The 19,391-nt window shown below is 41.2% G+C and overlaps 1 protein-coding gene across 23 annotated transcripts in view; it reads left to right on the top strand.

Annotated features, from left to right (window-relative positions):
- Nucleotides 1-19,391, top strand: part of epb41a (erythrocyte membrane protein band 4.1a) — a 65,959-nt gene that overhangs the window by 9,579 nt on the left and 36,989 nt on the right. For 12 of the 23 annotated variants that reach the window (XR_005898308.1, XR_005898309.2, XR_008696023.1 and 9 more), the window contains exons 2-17: nucleotides 154-473; nucleotides 556-837; nucleotides 3,813-3,917; nucleotides 3,986-4,028; nucleotides 4,109-4,184; nucleotides 4,391-4,609; nucleotides 7,365-7,452; nucleotides 9,391-9,543; nucleotides 9,622-9,719; nucleotides 9,805-9,980; nucleotides 11,659-11,903; nucleotides 12,041-12,118; nucleotides 12,202-12,249; nucleotides 12,830-12,892; nucleotides 13,020-13,067; nucleotides 14,142-14,312. Coding sequence is in view for 20 of the 23 variants with exons in the window: in XM_055512624.1 (XP_055368599.1) it covers nucleotides 162-473; nucleotides 556-837; nucleotides 3,813-3,917; nucleotides 3,986-4,028; nucleotides 4,109-4,184; nucleotides 4,391-4,609; nucleotides 7,365-7,452; nucleotides 9,391-9,543; nucleotides 9,622-9,719; nucleotides 9,805-9,980; nucleotides 11,659-11,903; nucleotides 12,041-12,118; nucleotides 12,202-12,249; nucleotides 12,830-12,892; nucleotides 13,020-13,067; nucleotides 14,142-14,312 (2,205 nt within the window). In the remaining 3 variants the exon portion in view is untranslated. Of the gene's footprint in view, nucleotides 1-153; nucleotides 474-555; nucleotides 882-3,812; nucleotides 3,918-3,985; nucleotides 4,029-4,108; nucleotides 4,185-4,390; nucleotides 4,610-7,364; nucleotides 7,453-9,390; nucleotides 9,544-9,621; nucleotides 9,720-9,804; nucleotides 9,981-11,658; nucleotides 11,904-12,040; nucleotides 12,119-12,201; nucleotides 12,250-12,829; nucleotides 12,893-13,019; nucleotides 13,068-14,141; nucleotides 14,313-19,391 lie in introns of those variants that run through there. The other 11 variants (XM_029166569.2, XM_041072780.1, XM_055512625.1 and 8 more) reach the window with 9 other exon arrangements.

Raw genomic sequence — 19,391 nt, 5'->3', positions numbered from 1 at the left:
GAGATTAGGATCTAGACATGGGAGTATGATGTTCCTTACTTCATCTGATCCTCAGCATCAAGCAGGCCTTGTAGGAGCTGCCTTATTGTTCTGCTTAGAGCTGAAATTGTAATAATAAAGGTATCTTATGCCTCTGTTGTTTTTCCGACACAGCTGTTGCCATGACAACAGACGAGGCGGAAAGTCACCAGAATAAGCCGCGGCAGCAGGAGGAGGCCTGTCAGGATGCCAGGCCCCCCTCACCAGAGGAGGACCAGCTTCGGCCTCGCAATCGCAACTCTGCCGGACGTGGCCTCTCCCGCCTCTTCTCATCCTTCCTGAAGAGGCGCTCACAGTGTGAGAATGACGGGGGAGACGACAAGGAGAACAAAGAAGAAGAAGCTAAAGCCCCCATTGCTGACCCTGAACCTGAACTGAGAACGGAGGCCGATATTGCCCTGGATCAGCACTCAATGAACAGCGCTGAGGCTCAGGTCAGCTTACATACTGTATGTATGTGTGCGTGCATTATGCATATGGTTAAACAGATAAACTGCACTTTAAACTATTCATCAGGCTGCCCAGGTAGAGAAGAAGGAAGGAGAGGAGGCTGGAAAGGACAACACAAGCAACAGGGAGAAAGCAGAGGACGTTGCCCTGGAGAAAGAAAAGAAAATAGAGGAGAGAGAAGAGGAGGAGGAAAAGGATGAGTGTAGGCCTGAACATGGCAGTATGGGGGAGAAGGAGGAAATGGCACCCAAGGAGGAGCCCAAAACTCCCAGAGCTCCACGACGACCCAAGACCATCCAGATCAAAGTCGTCCTGCTAGATGATGCTGTATATGAGTGTGAGCTGGAGGTGAGCGCCATCCTCAGATTCAAACCCAGAGTGGGAACTCAAAGGTCAGTAGTAGCAGGTGGTACCAAATCACAGATCAGAGCGGAAACCAGCAGGAAGAATCTATAGCACCCAGAGAAGAAACTGTACCTCACAACACTTTATTTAATGCCCTTTAGGGAGCACAAAGTCACTGACAGGCTGTTCTGCAATGATAATGGTTCTTGGTTACAGTTGTCGTGTGCACATGAATGAACTGTCCTGCTACACTGAAAGAAATGAAAGAATAGAAAATTAAATCCAACAACATTTTCTTAAATCATTGTAACTCAACATTATTAATTAAATGCTACCTCATATAGTTAACCTGATACTATTATGTTCAGTGTACCTATGGGATGTTTCTTTAACCTAACACATTTGTGTTTAATTTAATGATAAAAATAAGTACTTTATTTCTCACACTGTTACAGTGTCACAGTGAAATTTGTCTTCTGCATTTAACCCATCGCCTGTGGGAGCAGTGGGCTCAAAATCAATAAATGTTCTCATATTTTCATATTTTGTCTGATGTCTGAAATTTTAGCAATGTCATGTCTTTCAGAATGTATTTATTGTGCAAACTACAACATCTTTGCAACTTCACCAACAAGAACACAAATACATATGAAAAATTGAACAATTTTGAAACACAAATATCCAGGGTTAGAATATGCAATGTTTGAGTTAGACAGCTCATTGGATAATCAGCATGAGAGAGGGTGTGTCTGCATGTTTTAAAGCCTCTTCTGCAGTAAAATGCTTCTTAATTTTTACTTCTCTGCTAATGAAATGAACCCTGTAGCCAAGGTGCATGTTTGTCTTTGGAAGTCAGATGAATATACAGTTAACACTTGTTTTTGTGTACAAAGAAGTCAAGAGACTATTTATTTGCTGTAGCACCTCTTTAAGCCTTCAGATATCAGACAAAATATGACAATTTTCTGACCCCTGAAATGATCAGGGCCTGCTTATGCACAGAGGCAGTCTCTTACACACGGGATTAAACGCAGCTGTATGCTGATGTGGAGGCCACACACGCGCACGCACACACACACGCACGCACGCACGCACGCACACACACAAACTAGTTGCCTCAAACTAGCAAAAACACCACCTGTATGGTAACAGTAGCATATTAATTTCATATCAAAATAAAATTGCAAGAGCAACAATAACATAAAACGACAGGCCTATACAGCCTGATTAAGCATTGTTTGTAAACTATGATGACACTTTGTTTGAAATGCATAAAACATAAGTCCAGTAAATATGTACCAATCACAACTACACCATCGTTTAGTCGTGATTGGTTCGTGACATAACTACAGTAGATACACCAAATATGTAAAAGTGTGTTCTACATACCTTCAGCCAGTGTAAATACACTTTCACAAGTAAAGTACCTGGTACAAAAAATGTCAATTAGTAAATGACAAATAAATAAAAGCAAAAAAGAGGAAACATTGATTATTAAATAGAAACCCTCATCTAAATATACCATTAACTTTCACATCACTTTGTGAAAATTTACATCAGCTACAGTATAACATAAGACTATGAAAAAGTCATGTGGTTGAGCAATAGGATGACTAGTCTATTCAGCAAGCAGGAAATCTGAACAGTGGTAGAGTGAATCTGGGACATGGGGTAGGTGTGTTTTAATTGCAGTTTTCCATCAAATTAAAATGCACAATGCTACTATACCGTATAACAACAACACATTACTGACTTGTCCACTGACCACTTACTCTCTGTTCAAATCCAGGCAGTTACTCCGTATTTGTGTCTGAGACAACACGATGCAAAGTAGTCTAAAGTAGTTGCACTAGACGTGGTGATAGACACGTTTCAGTTGTAGATTTTTTTTTTATTTTACTTTTTGGTCACTGCGCATATACAACAACAAGTAACAAGATTAGCTTAATGTTAAACTTAGCTGAAATGAACTTCACCGCCTTCAGTTGGCTATCCTTCTCTTCGGAAAAAAATAAAACTCTTTATTTTTTTATACCTTATACTGTATATCTAACAGACTATTTCGCTAACTTTATTCTTACCTTCGACCAAAAGGTTAGTTGCATTTTCAGGTTCGTCATGGACACAGAATGTTCCATATGGGGTCTCCTAGGTATTTTGCATACTGGCAGGTTTTCTACAGGGTTTCCCACACATACACACATTCAAATCTACAAGACCACATTAACTTTTTTTTTGGTATTTTTAAGTAGACTTACAAATTTGATTGCTTGTTAATAATACAGATTTAATTATGGTACATTTACGTAATCCAATACTATTCCTTTTTTATTGTAACTGAGCTACCAGACCAATGTCAACTAGCTGCATTCTGTTTTCGAATCTTATAGATTGTATTTAGGCTATGCTTGTGTTGCTGTAGCAGGTTAAATAAATACAGCTCCTTAATAACTTTACCTGGCTTTTAATACAGTGCTTCAATTAAAGCAGGTCATTTGGGATTTAGTATACTCAAAAAATACTTGAGTGTCGTTTGCATTACATTGTTGTATTGTGTTGAAACTGTGAAGAAAGTTTAATTATAGTGACAAAAACAAGGCATTTATGTTAATTAATGTAATATTGTGTGATTTCAAAGATACAAAATATTGTTAATTTAAACTGAAATAAGTAACTCTTTTAAAATACACTAACGGCATTGAAGTAATGTCCCAATACGCTTTCCATAGTTATCGGCAACTGCAAAATTATAAATTGCTTTTCTGCACACTTTAATCAAATGGAATCCTCGTGGCTAGAAATTTGGGTACTATTTATTTAACTTGTTGCTGGGTTGCGAAAAGCACATGAACGATATTTGAAAATGGCAGCCTGTGTACTGTGCATGTATTACTATGCAGTAAGTGTATTGGGACAACACCTGAAGTTCATTTTTTTGAGTGTAGGGATTGTTGTTCAGTTTTATTATGGTCTTTCAGAAACACGCCAAAGGCCAGGAGCTGCTTGTGAAGCTGTGCGAGCACCTTAACCTGCTGGAAAAAGACTACTTTGGGATTTGCATCTGGGAGTCATCCATTATGAAGGTGAGACAGCTTCTCTGTGCTTGTGGTTCAGCTCAGTGCAGCAGTTACAGTGTGATTTTCTTTCTCAGACGTGGATGGACCTGACGAAGGAGATCCGCAGGCAAGCGATAGGTAAGCCTTGGCTGGCCCACACAGACATGCTGCTTTAGTCTCACCCATTACACTTTGACTTGCTGTTTATCCTTTTCAAGGTGCCAACTATAATTTCACCTTCAATGTGAAATTCTATCCACCGGACCCAGCCCAGCTGTCCGAGGACATCACAAGGTGCTGAGCTTTTGTGCTTGTGTGTCCCTCAAGTAGAAGGACTTAGTCTGTGTGACATAATTAGCATTGAGTCCTGTAGTGATAGAGTTAGTTACCATGCTGATGTCTGCACCACTGGTCCTGTTCTGATGGACACCACAGATCAGTCAATAGTGTTTAGAGTTCCTTCTTGTGCTCCCAGCGACAGTTATCTGCTCTCATTGAAGGTACTACCTGTGTCTTCAACTGCGGAAGGACATCCTGCAGGGTCGCCTTCCCTGTTCCTTCGTCACTCTGGCCTTGCTGGGCTCCTATGCCCTGCAGTCAGAGCTCGGCGAGTATGACCCCGAGCTACACAGCATTCAGTACGTCAAGGACATGAAGATGGTGAAGGGACAGACCAAGGAGCTTGAGGACAAAATGATGGAGCTGCATCGTACATACAGGTCGGAAGCCTCAGTTTAACAACAACGTTTTATCTGCGCTGGAACATGATAGGTTTGGACTTCACAAAATGATGAGTGTAGGTGTAGAAGCTAGTGAGCTCCAGCTGTAGAAGGTTTACCCTTCTCAACTTCCATGGGAAAGTCAGGGCACTGATGGACTAACCGATAACTAGGGTTTGGTTCAGGACTTTGGGTCTGCTTTTGGTTTATGTCGTTCTGTTGGCTTCACATGAGACTGAGCACCTTAAGATCTGAGGTGTGGTTCATATGGGGTGAGATCGTGTTCTTTATTCAGGGACATAGTTTTGCAATTTGATAGCGCACTTGAACGATTTAATGTTCAGATTTTGTCATGCTTGATGCCAAAACCCTTCCTTTGCTTTCAAAATGTCTCTGCTCATGCTCAGATTTGCTTTGCTCGCATTTGAATTTGTATTCATGGTTCCTTCAAAATAAAGCCACTCCTCCTGACAGAATGTCATAAGTTCACAATGAGACAATTAAACACTACAAGCAGAGACAAATACACCATACATGGAAATGTATTGTATTTTCTGCACAGTACGTACACTGGCAGTGATAAACCAATCGCAGAACATTAAGTAATATGTACAGTATGTACGCTTACCTCCGCCACGCCTCCAGTAGGTATACTACCGGTATGCTGCAAAAGAGCACTTGTTTGTCTGAGAACCCCTAGGAGACATGCTTACGAGGCACAATTCAAACTACAGGCTATCAATTACGCGAAATAGAGCAGCAGTGGAGAAAGCAAAAATATCAACTGCACCAAGTTAAGAAGACGAAGAGTTTCCGTGGGAACAAAGCAAGGTGGCCTCAGTTAGAAGACCAACTTGAACAATGGTTTATTGACCAAAGAACAGCCGGGGAGAGCGTCTCTACAGTCTCCATTCAACTGAAGGCAACAATGATAGACATGAAAGTTGAACACTTTTAAGGAGGTCCATCTTGGTGCTTTCATTTTATGATCGTCTCTCGTCGGCATCGTCTCTCCATCCATGCAAGGACTGCCATGGCTCCGCAACTGCCAGTGGAAAAGAAGAAAAAGCTGAAAGAAAAGCTTGCCACCTTCCGCACCTACTGCAGTAACAAGATTACAGACAAAAGATCCAGCCCGACCACATCTCCAACATAGACGAGGTCCCCCTCACTTTTGACATCCCCGTGAACCATACCGAAAAAGGGAACCATCACAGTATCGACATGCACCACGGGGCATGAGAATTCCGCTTTCAGTGTTGTTCTGACAGATGGCAAACAGACCTTTAATTAGACTGGGAAGCAGCACTGGGGAGTTACGCCACCATATGTGAATGGATTGTGGATTCCTGGGTTAAGGCATCTGCTTTAACTGTTGCCCAAACTTTCGCAAAAGCCGTCATTATTGCTGAACAGCCACCTGGCAACGACACTGACTCCGACAATGATGAGAGGGAACCCGGCATGTTTCATGACGAAATTACCCAGCTGTTCAATTACAACACAGAAGTTGATGACTTTAATAGATTTGTGGAAGCCGATTGATAAAAAAAATAGGTGTGTATTGTTAAATAGCTGAATAAAGTTCAACAAAACTCACTGTTTTGCTTCCGTTACCTTTTTTTTTAGACCATATGTTTTAGCATGCGCCTTAAAATACGGTGCTAAGTGCAGAAATAGATCCCGTAATTCAGACTGCTCCTTACAATCCGATGCGCCTTGTGGTCCCGAAAATACAGTATACATGATTCTCAGATGTTAAAACATAAATTGGACAAGTTTGGCCGTAATTTGCCCATGACTGTCTTAGGGCGTTTATTTCCACAAAGTATAACGGCAGTCACCTGACCTCGGATCAATTTCCGATTCTCATCGGAAAGCACAAAAAAAAAGCTTGCTTTTTATTAAAAATGGAATTGGAATTATGAATGTAATGAAGTGAACTAACGAGTTTGCCACTAGCATACATGGAAGTAGGTAGTTAGCCAACAATAAAACAAGAGAATGCTGGCTAGCGGCTACAAATTTAAGATCTATATCTAGATTACTACATTATTTTAATTTTCAATGGTAAAAAACGAAAGCTATGGAATTACAGTTTTGGCTATGAAAGTAGTGCTAACATACTGCAAAGGAAGCTTTGTAAATACATCCATAGGTCCATAAGTCCATAGGATACAGAACCATGCAGTAAATTTGAAGATGGGTGTAATTTGAATGGAGAGGCAGAAATAAGTCGTAATTTAGTTTTATTTATAACTCTTTCATAGATAAATTTATGGTATCTAATATATTACTTCTAATATTGTTATTATTTATAACGCTGGTATCCTGGGGGCACCCGAAGTTGTTTGAAGCGAGAGACAGTGTGAGAGGATTTCAGAGAGAGAGTAGCAGAAACAAGAGCAATTAGGAAGATTTGAACGCAAGCACTAAAAATCTGAGAGCGCAAATAAGACAATTTGAAAGGAGGGTTCCTGACTCAAACATCCTGGGGTGTGTTGTTTGAGTGAGGTGAGGATGTGATGCGGGCTGTTGGGGTGCTAGGTACTGAGCAGTATAAACATATTCCTGAATTAGTATAAAACATCTAAAGTCTAATCTACGTTAAAATGTATTTTCTTGCTGAATAAATTTAACAGCAGACCCATACAATAGTGTCACAAAAGGCTTAAGACAAACAGAACAAACTAAAACATGTAAGATTTGGTTCCACACTACTACTGGCCATTGATGTGAAGTTGTGCTGTTTCAGGTCAATGACGCCAGCCCAGGCAGACCTAATGTTCCTGGAAAATGCCAAGAAGCTGTCCATGTACGGCGTGGACCTCCACCAAGCCAAGGTACGCACATAACTAAAGTTACACTAAGTATTGGCTCATATATGTGAGTGGTGGCATGAACTGCAGAAACTAGGTCAATCTCTTTATATCGGAGGAGGGATTTTAAGCAGACACTGACAAATCAACATTTAAGGGAGTATACTGCCCCCGGTGGACGGGGGTAATAATCTGATGTGCACTAAAGAAACAAAAGATATTATACATACAGTCAGGACCATAAATATTTGGACAGAGACACAATTCTTCTAATTTTGTTTCTGTACATTACCACAGTGAAATTTCAAATGAAACAACTCAGATGCCATTGAAGTGGAGACTCTCAGCTTTAATTCCATGGGTTGAACAAAAAGATTGCATAAAAATGTGAAAAACTAAAGCATTTAATAAACACACTCCCTTCATTTCATGGGCTCGTAAGTAATTGGACAATTGACTTCCATGCTATTGCATGGGCAGGTGTGGACAATTCCCTTGTTATGTCATTATGAGTGAAGCAGATAAAAGGCCTGGAGTTGATTAGAGGACTCGTGTTTACATTTTGAAGATTTTGCTGTGAACAGACAACATGCGGTCAAAGGAGCTCTCCATGCAGGTGAAACGAGCCATCATTAAGCTGAGAAAACAGAAAAAAAACATGCGAGAAATTGCTACAGTATTAGGAGTGGCAAAATCAACAGTGTGGTACATCCTGAGAAAGAAAGAAAGCACTGGTGAACTTAGCAACGCAAAAAGACCTGGACGTCCACGGAAGACAACAGTGGTGGATGATCGCAGAATCATTTCCATGGTGAAGAGGAACCCATTCACAACAGCCAACCAAGTGAACAACACTCTCCAGGAGGTAGGCGTATCAATATCCAAGTCTACCATAAAGAGAAGACTGCATGAAAGTAGATACAGAGGGTACACTGCAAGGTGCAAGCCACTCATAAGCCTCAAGAATAGGAAGGCCAGATTGGACTTTGCTAGAAAGCATCTAAAAAAGCCAGCACAGTTCTGGAAAAACATTCTTTGGACAGATGAAACCAAAATCAACCTCTACCAGAATGATGGCAAGAGAAAAGTATGGAGAAGGCGTGGAGAAGCTCATGATCCAAAGCACACTACATCATCAGTAAAACACTGTGGAGGCAGTGTGATGGCCTGGGCGTGCATGGCAGCTAGTGGCACTGGGACACTAGTGTTTATTGATGACGTGACACAGGACAGAAGCAGCCGAATGAATTCTGAGGTGTTCAGAGACATACTGTCTGCGCAGATCCAGTTGAATGCAGTCAAACTGATTGGGCAGCGTTTCATAATACAGATGGACAACGACCCAAAACATACAGCCAAAAGCAACTCAGGAGTTTATTAAAGCAAAGAAGTGGAATATGTTTGAATGGCCAAGTCAGTCACCTGATCTTAACCCAATTGAGCATGCATTTCACTTGTTGAAGACTAAACTGCAGACAGAAAGGCCCACAATCAAACAGCAACTGAAAGCCGCTGCAGTAAAGGCCTGGCAGAGCATTCAGAAGGAGAAAACCCAGCATCTTGTGATGTCCATGAGTTCAAGACTTCAGGCTGTCATTGCCAACAAAGGGTTTTCAACCAAATATTAGTAATGACCATTTTATTTTCAGTTATTTCATTTGTCCAATTACTTACGAGCCCATGAAATGAAGGGATTGTGTTTAATAAATGCTTTAGTTTTTCACAGTTTTATGCAATCTTTTTGTTCAACCCATGGAATTAAAGCTGAAAGTCTGCACTTCAATGGCATCTGAGTTGTTTCATTTAAAATTCACTGTGGTAATGTACAGAAAGAAAATTAGAAGAAATTTGTCTCTGTCCAAATATTTATGGTCCTGACTGTATACAGCTGTGTTACAGCATCCATAAGCATGACAGGCTTGATATTGTCATTCCCAATGCTTAAGTCTGGGTTTGTGTCAGGATCTGGATGGTGTGGACATCATGCTGGGAGTTTGCTCCAGTGGGTTGATGGTTTACAAAGACAAACTGAGAATCAACCGCTTTCCGTGGCCCAAAGTCCTCAAGGTGTCATATAAACGCAGCAGCTTTTTCATCAAAATAAGACCCTCAGAGGTAGTGTACATCACGTATGCACATCCTGATCATGGGTAAAGCTCTCTGCTAACAGGCTCATGTTTGCCCTTTTAACAGGTAGAGCAGTATGAGAGTGCCATTGGCTTCAAACTTCCCAATTACAAGGCAGCAAAGAAGTTGTGGAAGGTTTGTGTGGAGCATCACACTTTCTTCAGGTGGGTTTCGCTGAACAGATGAGACGTGTACATTGGCTGCCTGTGCTGTTTAACCTGGGTCTGTGTGCATGTGGCTTGTGTGCAGGCTGACCTCTACTGAGATGGCCACCACTCCCAGGAAGTTCCTGGTGCTGGGCTCAAAGTTTCGCTACAGTGGTCGGACTCAGGCTCAGACCAGACAGGCAAGCTCCCTGATCGACAGGCCGGCTCCTCTCTTCCAGCGCTCCTCTAGCAAGAGGGACTCACGCAGCCTCGATGGAGGTACCATGTTCCAATTTGCATAAGTATCAGAGAGAACAATGCTAATGACTAACTTCATGATCTATATACAGTACAGATCAAACGTTTGGACACACCTTCTAATTCGAAGAGTTTTCTTTATTTTTATGACAATAAAAATTGTAGATTCACACTGAGGTAATCAAAACTATGAATTAACATGTGGAATTAAATACATAAAAAAGTGTGAAACAACTAAAAATATGTCATATTCTAGGTTCTTCAGTGTAGCCACCTTTTACTTTAATCCTGCTTTACACGCTTGATATTCTCTTGATGAGTTTCAAGAGGTAGTCACTTGAAATGGTCCTCCAACAGTTCCCAGAGTTCCCAAATCTGCTAATCACTTGTTGTGCCTTTTGCCTTCACTCTGTGGTCCAGCTCACCTCAAGCCATCTTGATTGGGTTCAGGTCCAGTGACTGTGGAGTCCAGGTGATCTGGCACAGTACCCCATCACTCTCCTTCTTGGTCCAGTAGACCTTACACCGCGTGGAGGTGTGTTTGGGGGTCATTGTCCTGTTGAAAAATAAATGATGGTCCAACTAAACACAAACCGGATGGAATAGCATGCCGCTGCAAGATGCTGTGGTAGCCATGCTGGTTCAGTTTTGAATACATCCCCAACAGTTTCACACCCCCGCACCATCACACCTCCTCCTCCATGCTTTACGGTGGGAACCAGGCATGTAGAGACCATCCATTCACCTTTTCTGCATTGCACAAAAGACACGGTGGTTGGAACCAAAGATCTCAAATTTGGACTTATCAGACCAAAGCACATATTTTCACCGGTCCATTCCTTGTGTTCTTTAGCCCAAACAGGTCTCTTCTGCTTGGTGGTTACCTAGCAGATATTCTACCATGGATGCCCGCTTCACACAGTCTTCTCTTAACAGTTGTTTTAGAGATGTGTCTGCTGTTAGACCTCTGTGTCGCACTGACCTGGTCTCTAATCTGAGCTGCTGTTAACCTGCAATTTCTGAGGCTGGTGACTTGGATTAATTTATCCTCCGCAGCAGAGGTGACTCTTGGTCTTCTTTTCCTGGGAACCAGGTGTTAATTCATAGTTTGGATGCCCTCAGTGTGACTCTACAATTTTCATAGTCATGAAAATAAAGAAAACTCTTTGAATGAGAAGGTGTGTCCAAACTTTTGGTCTGTACTGTAAAGGTGTGAGTCAAAATCAGGTAAAATCAGCAGAAAACACTACAAAGCGACATGAAACGTGCACTCAAAAAAAAAAATAAATTAATTAAATAAATGTAATTGTTGCATGTTAATTATGGGATAGAAGACAATAGGTAACACCATACCCACAGGGTTGTAGAGAATCAATAAAGTTTACGTTTTAGGCCTGATTATTTTTTTGAGTGTGGACCCAAATTTTTGTTCCTTATCCTGAGCTATGCTGCTGGACAGATTCATGCCCCTGTGTAACTCAGATCATCAGGACAAGCCACGTTACAAGCGCTTCATCAGCTTCGACTCTACATTGAATAATAATCAACATTCAATTCAATTAATAATTTATTACCATATGCTAAAAAATTATGCTTTAAGCTTGTAACGCCTTGCCACACATGATTTCATGAATCCTGTTGTGTGTGAGGACAAACGGTCACAGACTGTTCTGGTACGAGTTTGTCCTCGTCTTTCCAGCCATGGTGTCCACTCCTGACAACAAGTCCAGTCGTCCAGTCAGCGCTCCCATTATGTCACCAGTATCTCCAGGAGAGGCTACTCCTTCACCGCTGTTGGCCACTCTGCATCGCACCCCCCACCATGGCTGTACACCCAAAGCCCACTGCTGTGCAGACAGAAAGGCAGCAGTAAAGACAGACAGTCAAGCAGCTGACCAGACCAAGAGCTACAGCCCAAGGGCAAAGTCCACTCCAGACATCAAGGTAGAGGACACCTGTATGGTGCATGATAAAGTATTAGTTCAAAGCTGTGGACCAAACAATGTAGCCCTCACAGACGTATTATTGTGGTTGTGCTAAGAACAAATTTTGATGTACAGTAAGAGCTGTATCTTTGCTAGCAGCCAGTGGCCAGGAGAGAGCGGAGGCACTCCCCCTGTGTAAACATCAGTCAATGGGAGAGAGAGAAAAAGAGCCAGGTTTGTTTGCTGGTAAAACCAGGCAGTGTTGCACTTGGTCTCAGACACAAACAGTAACACTCTGTTTTCTCTCATGGGGGCAGCACTCTCCTCAGGACAGGGCAAAGACGGAGATGGTGCGAGTGAGAAAGGTTAGCATTCTGTCTGCTCACCAACTTTCTCATCCCTGCTTTAATTGCACATCCACAGGCTTTTTCGTGTGACTATCCTGTCTTGAACAGGGCTGCCACAATGTTTCTCCTATATTTAGGTTAAATGATTTTTCGCTCATCATCATGTGTTAAGAGAAGCGTCACCCTGGACAGGTCATCAGTGCATCACAGTGCTACCAAAACTGACAGACAACATTCACACTGGAGGCAGGAAGCTGAAAAACCCATGGGAGAACACACAAATTCAAGTTAGGAGCATAAGAATCCTTGTTATAGCGTAATGATAGGCTGACTGACCTCCCAGAGCTACAGCTTATTGATAGGAGTATCGCATACCACAGTCACATGTTGTGCTGCTGACTATGACCACTAAACAGGTGGCCATCTCCCCACAGGGCCACGTGCACTTGTTGAAGCTCTGCTATGGCGTTTGCATGCTTAGCATGGATCCTGGCTTCTTACACAGCCCACTAATGATTCATCTCACTTTTGCTTGTTGGCGTCAACTGCAAAATACTTCACTGACTTTCAGCTGTTCCCTTTTCCTCATCTTCCACAGAAAAGAGCTAAGAAACTTGAAGGTGAAACTATTTATATCAGACACAGCAACCTAATGTTGGAGGTTTGTATCTTCAGTCCTCAATTCCTGTTTTGGCTGTCAGTAGTTAGCCCGTTCAGGCTGCATGTCTGTCGTATAATGCCTTTACTTTGACATCTCTGTTCTTCTTAATTTCCTGCCATGTTTCCAGCTTGACCCTAAATGCTTGGCATGCACAATTTTCCTCTCTGATTCTCATGCAAGTAGCTTTAATTCACTTGGATATTGCCATTGTCAGTCGTACTGTGTTGAATTGGTCCTGCAGATCTGCCCTAGGTACTGAACCAATGCAGTGAGACCTGAGCTGTTGGGTGAAAAGCAGCCTTGCTTGAAGGCTGCTCCCTCACGCAGCCTGCTGGAGTTGTATGACAGGACACAACTCCTTCACAATAGGCTTCTCATGTGAATTTACACTCTGCTAATAAACCTTCATTATCAACTTTGCATTCATGCACTATTTCAAAAACAACCCCACCGTATCATCCAGATGCACACAAGCTGTATGGACAGTATTCTACTACTGCATGTGTACTTCAGTACCTGGCTGGCTGTTCTAATGAGTGTGTGTGTATAGTGGGATCTTTTCACAGCACACACTTTGACTTGTCCAGGTAAAAATATGCAGAAGACTCAGTGACTTCATTTCTTGATAATGAACTGTGTGACTGTATCGTCTAAGTGAATGGACAAGTCAAAGTGTCTGAGAGTTGTGATAAAGATGAATGGATCCTGTCCCAGTCTCACTAATAGTTACTCCTTTTCAAGGATGACATGTTCTCAGTGCAGCGTTACACAGCTCAGGCCGGTACACATGTGTGCTGTGGCTCCATGACTCACAGTAACAAGGCCAATCTCATCTGTGCTCCACACTGCTGCCTGTGTCGTCCCCACTCCTTGTGTCTCCACTGTGATTGTTTGTGCCACTTTCAGTTTGTCACCTATGAACATTTAATATGCAGTACACTCAGTGTGACACACAGTGTCCATAATGTCATTGCAGTCAGAGCCTCTGTCAAACTATAATTGACATTGGGGAAACTATTCTTTGTGTCTTACTCAAGGGCACACTTGGTCCACTATGAACCTATGAGCTTCCGCTCCCCAAGCCAATGCTTTACCAACTGAGCCAATTAGGAATGTATCAATCACACACAGGCAAACTGAATATTAATCTGTCATTTATCAGCGTCCAAAATATTGTTTGGTCTTTTCTTGATTAAAATGTTCATCTTTTATCATGCTCTGCCTTGTGACTTGTAAATTCTTGTTAAAGGACCTGGATAAAACCCAGACTGAGATCATGCGCCACCACACAAGCATCAGTGAGTTAAAGAGAAGTTTCATGGAGTCTGTGCCAGAGCCTCGGCCCAGTGAGTGGGATAAGCGTCTGTCCACCAACTCACCTTTCCGCACTGTCAGCATCAACGGCCAGTTCCAGCCAGCGGTGAGTCCAGCAATGTGTGAAGAGAGTCCACCACAGCAGCATCACAGATGAGTGTCACAAGGTCCCTGTCAGTGCAAAATGTGTCAGCAGCTTGAAGCTTTTTAGTTCTGCTAGCAACTTCCCCAGCTTCCATGTGCTAAGATACAACAGGTTGTGTTGTTACAAATAACTACACTATAGATGGCATCACATGTTAAAATCCTACATTAGATTACACCTTATTATTACAAGTGACTCAATAAATAATTCTGCTACATACTAATATTATTGATGACTACAGACGACGGGGGATGGTTCACATCTAAGTACATGTGCTGTATATACGCTATACTCCGGTGCTGCACTTGGTGGTGCTGTTGCCTATCACTGCTTTAGCATGAGTGGACCTGCAGTCACAGACGACTGGTCACAGCCGATGTCTGCATGTCTGCTGAGGTGTAGCAGACGGCCACTGTCTAGCAAATGACCTGCTGCTCAGTATGCCTCAAACACATGCTATAGCCCCTGGCTGGCTCTGTCTGACTTCCATGTAGCTGTTAACCCAGTCAGTGTTTGTCCTTAGAGAAGTTTAGAGAAGGAGTTTGAAGCAAGCTGGCACCTGTGGTTGGGTCAGCTCAAACCATGACCTCTGCCTGCACATGAAGGACTAGTGCCAGCTTTGTCAGCTTTTTATCAGTTGCATGGTTGACTCAATCAGATATTTGCATGGCTCCTGTACCTGATATAATAAATAGAAACATCTAAAAAACAATGCTTAGTAGCATTAGACTAACCCTGACCAAACCCTTTTCCCTCTCCATCCCTCCCTGGACGTCTTTGTGTGTTTTCGTGTGTCTCTCTGTGTTTCTCGTCTCCTTTGCATTTTTAAAGTGAGAGATGCCATGTAGTCTTTATCTCTAAAGTTTCTTAAGCTGTACAACTGAAATAAAGTAAAACTCATTTTATTTTTATTTTTTCAGTAGCCAATATTGTATTATGACCTGTAGCATGCACAAAGTTTTTCACGACATGAAGTCAGAACTCAAAGTTTTTTACACATAAAGTCAGAACTCAAAGTTTTTTACACAAGGTTAGAACTCATAGGTGCCCTGTTTTGGAGGGAAAATGGTCTACCTACAGTAAGAGTATTTCTGTCCAAGTTGTACTAGATATGTTAAAATTACTAAGCATTTCTTTCCATCTAGAGCAAGCTCTTCAGCCACGTCGTCTTTCAGCTATTATATCCTGTAGCCTAATGGCGTAACTTTTTGCCTCTGGAGTGGGGGAACTGTGTTTGATTCCCGTCTGAGTTATGTTTATGCAATCATATTGTAATATAAATATTTGTATTTCCCAGATAAATTAAGTTATATGCTTAATGTATTACTATATTATTAATCTATATTGTAGATGAAGACATTTTAGAAAGTTTCAGGTTTTCCAGTAGTATGTATACTGCTCCTCTGAGCAGTGCTTTAAGCAGCTTTTTATAAACTTTTTATAATTTGTAAATAGTATTTACTGATCCTACATTGCGAGAACAGTGAAGGTACTGTAATTTATGAGGAGGCTTCAAAGGGCGTAAGCACCACCTCTATGTGATGTGTGGATAAATGGTAAAGCATTTGTCTCTGCGCCCCGAGATCTGGGCTTGAGTCTTGTCTTTGGCACTTATTTTTAGAGTAACCTACAAAACCTGATAAATATTATTTCTAGAGAGATTAACAACAACAACAACACAGTGCACAATCTACGAGGCAGGTTCACTTCATATTTTCTGATGCTTTGGCGTAAAGATGCTGTGAAGATGTGTAAAACCAGTCCAACCAGTTTTGTATATTGGTCTTTCTTTCTGAAAAGAGGCTTCTATTGTTATGTTTGTCTAAGCTTGACTGGAAGAGTCAAATGTTCTTTTTTTACTGTATAAGAATAACAGCTCATAACCACAGCTGCCAAACTACCTTCTGGAGGTTGATCAGTTACTGGGTGTATTAGGTTGAATTGGACTTCACAAATGTATCTAATAAAATTCTTAAATTTTCATTCTAAATATTTGGCCAAGTTTATTAGAAAAACTACAACTATAGCTGTTTGTTCTTTAAACAGACTGACATTGACAAAACTTTGAATCAAACAGTATATCAGTAAATTAATGTTGAAGTTTAGCATTGTTTCAATGACATAAAATAAATCAACAACTGACATCAAATCAATGCAAGTTAAACTGTAACTCAATCATTGATTTAGTCTTGAAGAAACAACTAAACCTACTTTACATGCAGCAGGAGCCTATTCAAACTTTATCATAGCGGTTTTGACTAAAATGGCCTTCAGTCAATCTAGTCTATTTAATCAATTAAAATTAATTTATTTTACTACTTACTACTGTACTTAACAGTACCAGCAACTAACAACTGACAAAGTCCAGGAAGCTTCTTCAATCTGAGGAAAGTTACACATTAACCTCCAGGGTCCGTGTACGTCCATTTATTTGTTTGGTTTTGAAAAAAAAACATTTTCAGCTGGTTTGTTGTTTTTTAACACACTGCTTTGATTAAATGCTGTTTGTCACTTTTATAAAAGGAAACGAGAAAATTGTCCGTGTCTTGTCCGTGTAAATGAGCAAAACCATGACAGTAAACTCATAGGAATGTTGTCCTGTTACTGCTGTTGTCTGGTAGAGACATGGTCCAAGTAAAACAACACCTTAATGGGGTAGAGCATGAGAGAGAGAGGCTGATGGTGGCACGGGTCCTGTGAGTGTGTTAGCTGTCCAGCATTGTTAGCCATGAAATACACAGTTCCAAAAAACAGCCTTTTGGTTTATTTTTGAATACAAAAAACATTTATTAAAAGAAAAACAGATGATGACAACAATTGCAGTCAGGCTTTGGTAACATAATGCTGTATAGGGAAATTTAGAATCTGTCTATAGGTCTGTCTATAGGGACTTACAGTATGGGGGCCTTAACAAGTCCCCCATGAAAGACACACACTGTAGAAGTTCATGGGAAACTTTTCTGCTCTAGAAAGAATGTAGTGGTAATGTAATCAGCTTTTAGACAACATGGTGAGTGAGTGAGGAAAGTGGTCAAATGAACTGGATGTTTATAAAATCTGTAAATATAACCCAGCAGCGGTCAATGACGTTCAAATTCACAGCACAACACCCAAATTATATATGTGGTGTGAACAATTCACAACATCTATTAATCAACCATTTTTTAGAATAATGCCTCTTATACACCGTCTTATTTTCCATTTTGAGAATTTGCTACCTCATGGGGCTCTTGTGTAAGATGTAGTTTTCTTTATGACATGAATCTGTGTGTGACTGCATAGATTAACTGTGAGTGGTGTTTCTAGATTCATACCCTGCAATCACAGATGTATGACATGCTTTCCGTGAACAGTTCAGGTTTACAGGCAGAGGTGGCAGAGGGACACTACACTAATACTCAATTAATAGTGCAAAAAGTTGTGTCTAAAATATAAGTAAAAATTTAAAATTTTTGAACTTAAAACTTTAAGTTTTGTTTTTTCAGAATCCTTTCATTTATTTCATTCCTTCTTTTTTCTTTCTTCTTTTAATTAGGTAGTTTATTGTAGAGTTCAGTTTTTTTTTATTATCTGACCACCTGAGTGGGAACAACCTGTATGAAGATTTTCAGTCAGGATTTAGAAACATCGGAACAGCTCTATTACAGAGACTAGAACATAGCATCGGAATTAAAGGTACAGCACCGGGATGGTTTACATCCTACTTGCTGAACAGATTCCAGTTTGTTCATGTTAACGACCAATACTGTTCAGTCTCCTCTAGGTGAGATTATTAGTAAGCATTCTATAAATTTTCATTGTTATGCAGATGATACTTAGCTATATATGTCTCTGGAACTAAATGAAACAGATCAACTAGTCAAATTTTAAAGTGGTTTGAAAGAATTCAAATCCTGGATGTCCCAAAACCTTCTTCAACTACACTCAGATAAAACCGAAATTTTTATCGTTGGGCCTAAAAATCACAGAGAGACAATATTGATTCAGATAGCCGCGCTCTTGTGTCTGTGGTGTGGGTCATCACCTGAGTTTAATTTTCCTGAGTTTATTTTTTTAACTACTGTGCTGTAGTTAGTTCTTAGTTGTCTTAGTGATTGTTTGGTGTTTAATGTTTAGGTTTTCGCCCGTAGGGTTACAGAAAATTTTAGGTTTATAGGTAACATAGTGTTTACCTGCATAGCAGTGTTTTTTTAGTTCTCGTGTTTTTGTGTTTGAACTGAATCCTGCCGTGCAGTGAGTATTTGTTTGTGTTTAATAAATCATTTGTGTTAAACGTTATTGTCTGTGTGAGTCGTGCAATTAGGCTCTTCCCTTTTCCTGTTTCCCTGCGACCTGGTCAACGGATGCGACCAGGTGAGCGTAATGGTTCGGAGTGTTTTAATAACCCGTGTGCACAAGGGCCGAAGTGCCGTGTCTCCTCTGCTCAGTGAGAGCGCCATCTCCTCCCGGCTCTGTGAGAGCTGTACGTAGCTCCCCGCTCTGGTGTTAAGAAATAAGAAATAAGAAAACCTTTAATAGTCCCGCAGTGGGGAAATTACCTCTCACAACAGCAGTACAGATGAGCAAGAATACAGGTACAGAACAGTTTGTGTTGGCACAGTACAAAGCAGTACAGTACAGTTAGAGTGAGTATGAGGTCATTGCAGGGTTATTGCACAGTAATGGGTATAAGATTTGTACCGGTAACAATATACATGATTGTTCACAGATTTACACAAATATTGTGCAGAGCAGGTTGCTATATAAACCACTGATGCAGTGGGTGAGTGACTGTGGTGGGATGTGGTCAACAGTTCTGATTGTACAGTCTGACAGCAGCAGGTAGGAAGGATCTACGATATCTCTCCTTCACACAGCGAGGGTGGATCAGTCTGCTACTGAAGCTGCTCTCCAGAGCAGACAGTGAGTCCTCCAGTGGGTGAGAGACCTGGTCCATGATGGATGTCAGTTTAGCCAGGACCCTTCTCTCACCCACCTCCTGCACCGTGTCCAGGACAGAGCTGGACTTTCTGATGATCCTGTCCAGTCTCTTCCTGTCCC

Source organism: Betta splendens, chromosome 11, assembly GCF_900634795.4.
Source record: "Betta splendens chromosome 11, fBetSpl5.4, whole genome shotgun sequence".
Lineage (NCBI taxonomy): Eukaryota > Metazoa > Chordata > Actinopteri > Anabantiformes > Osphronemidae > Betta > Betta splendens.
The sequence above is the reverse complement of the archived record's forward strand: the minus strand, read 5'-3'. Positions and strand labels throughout refer to the sequence as shown.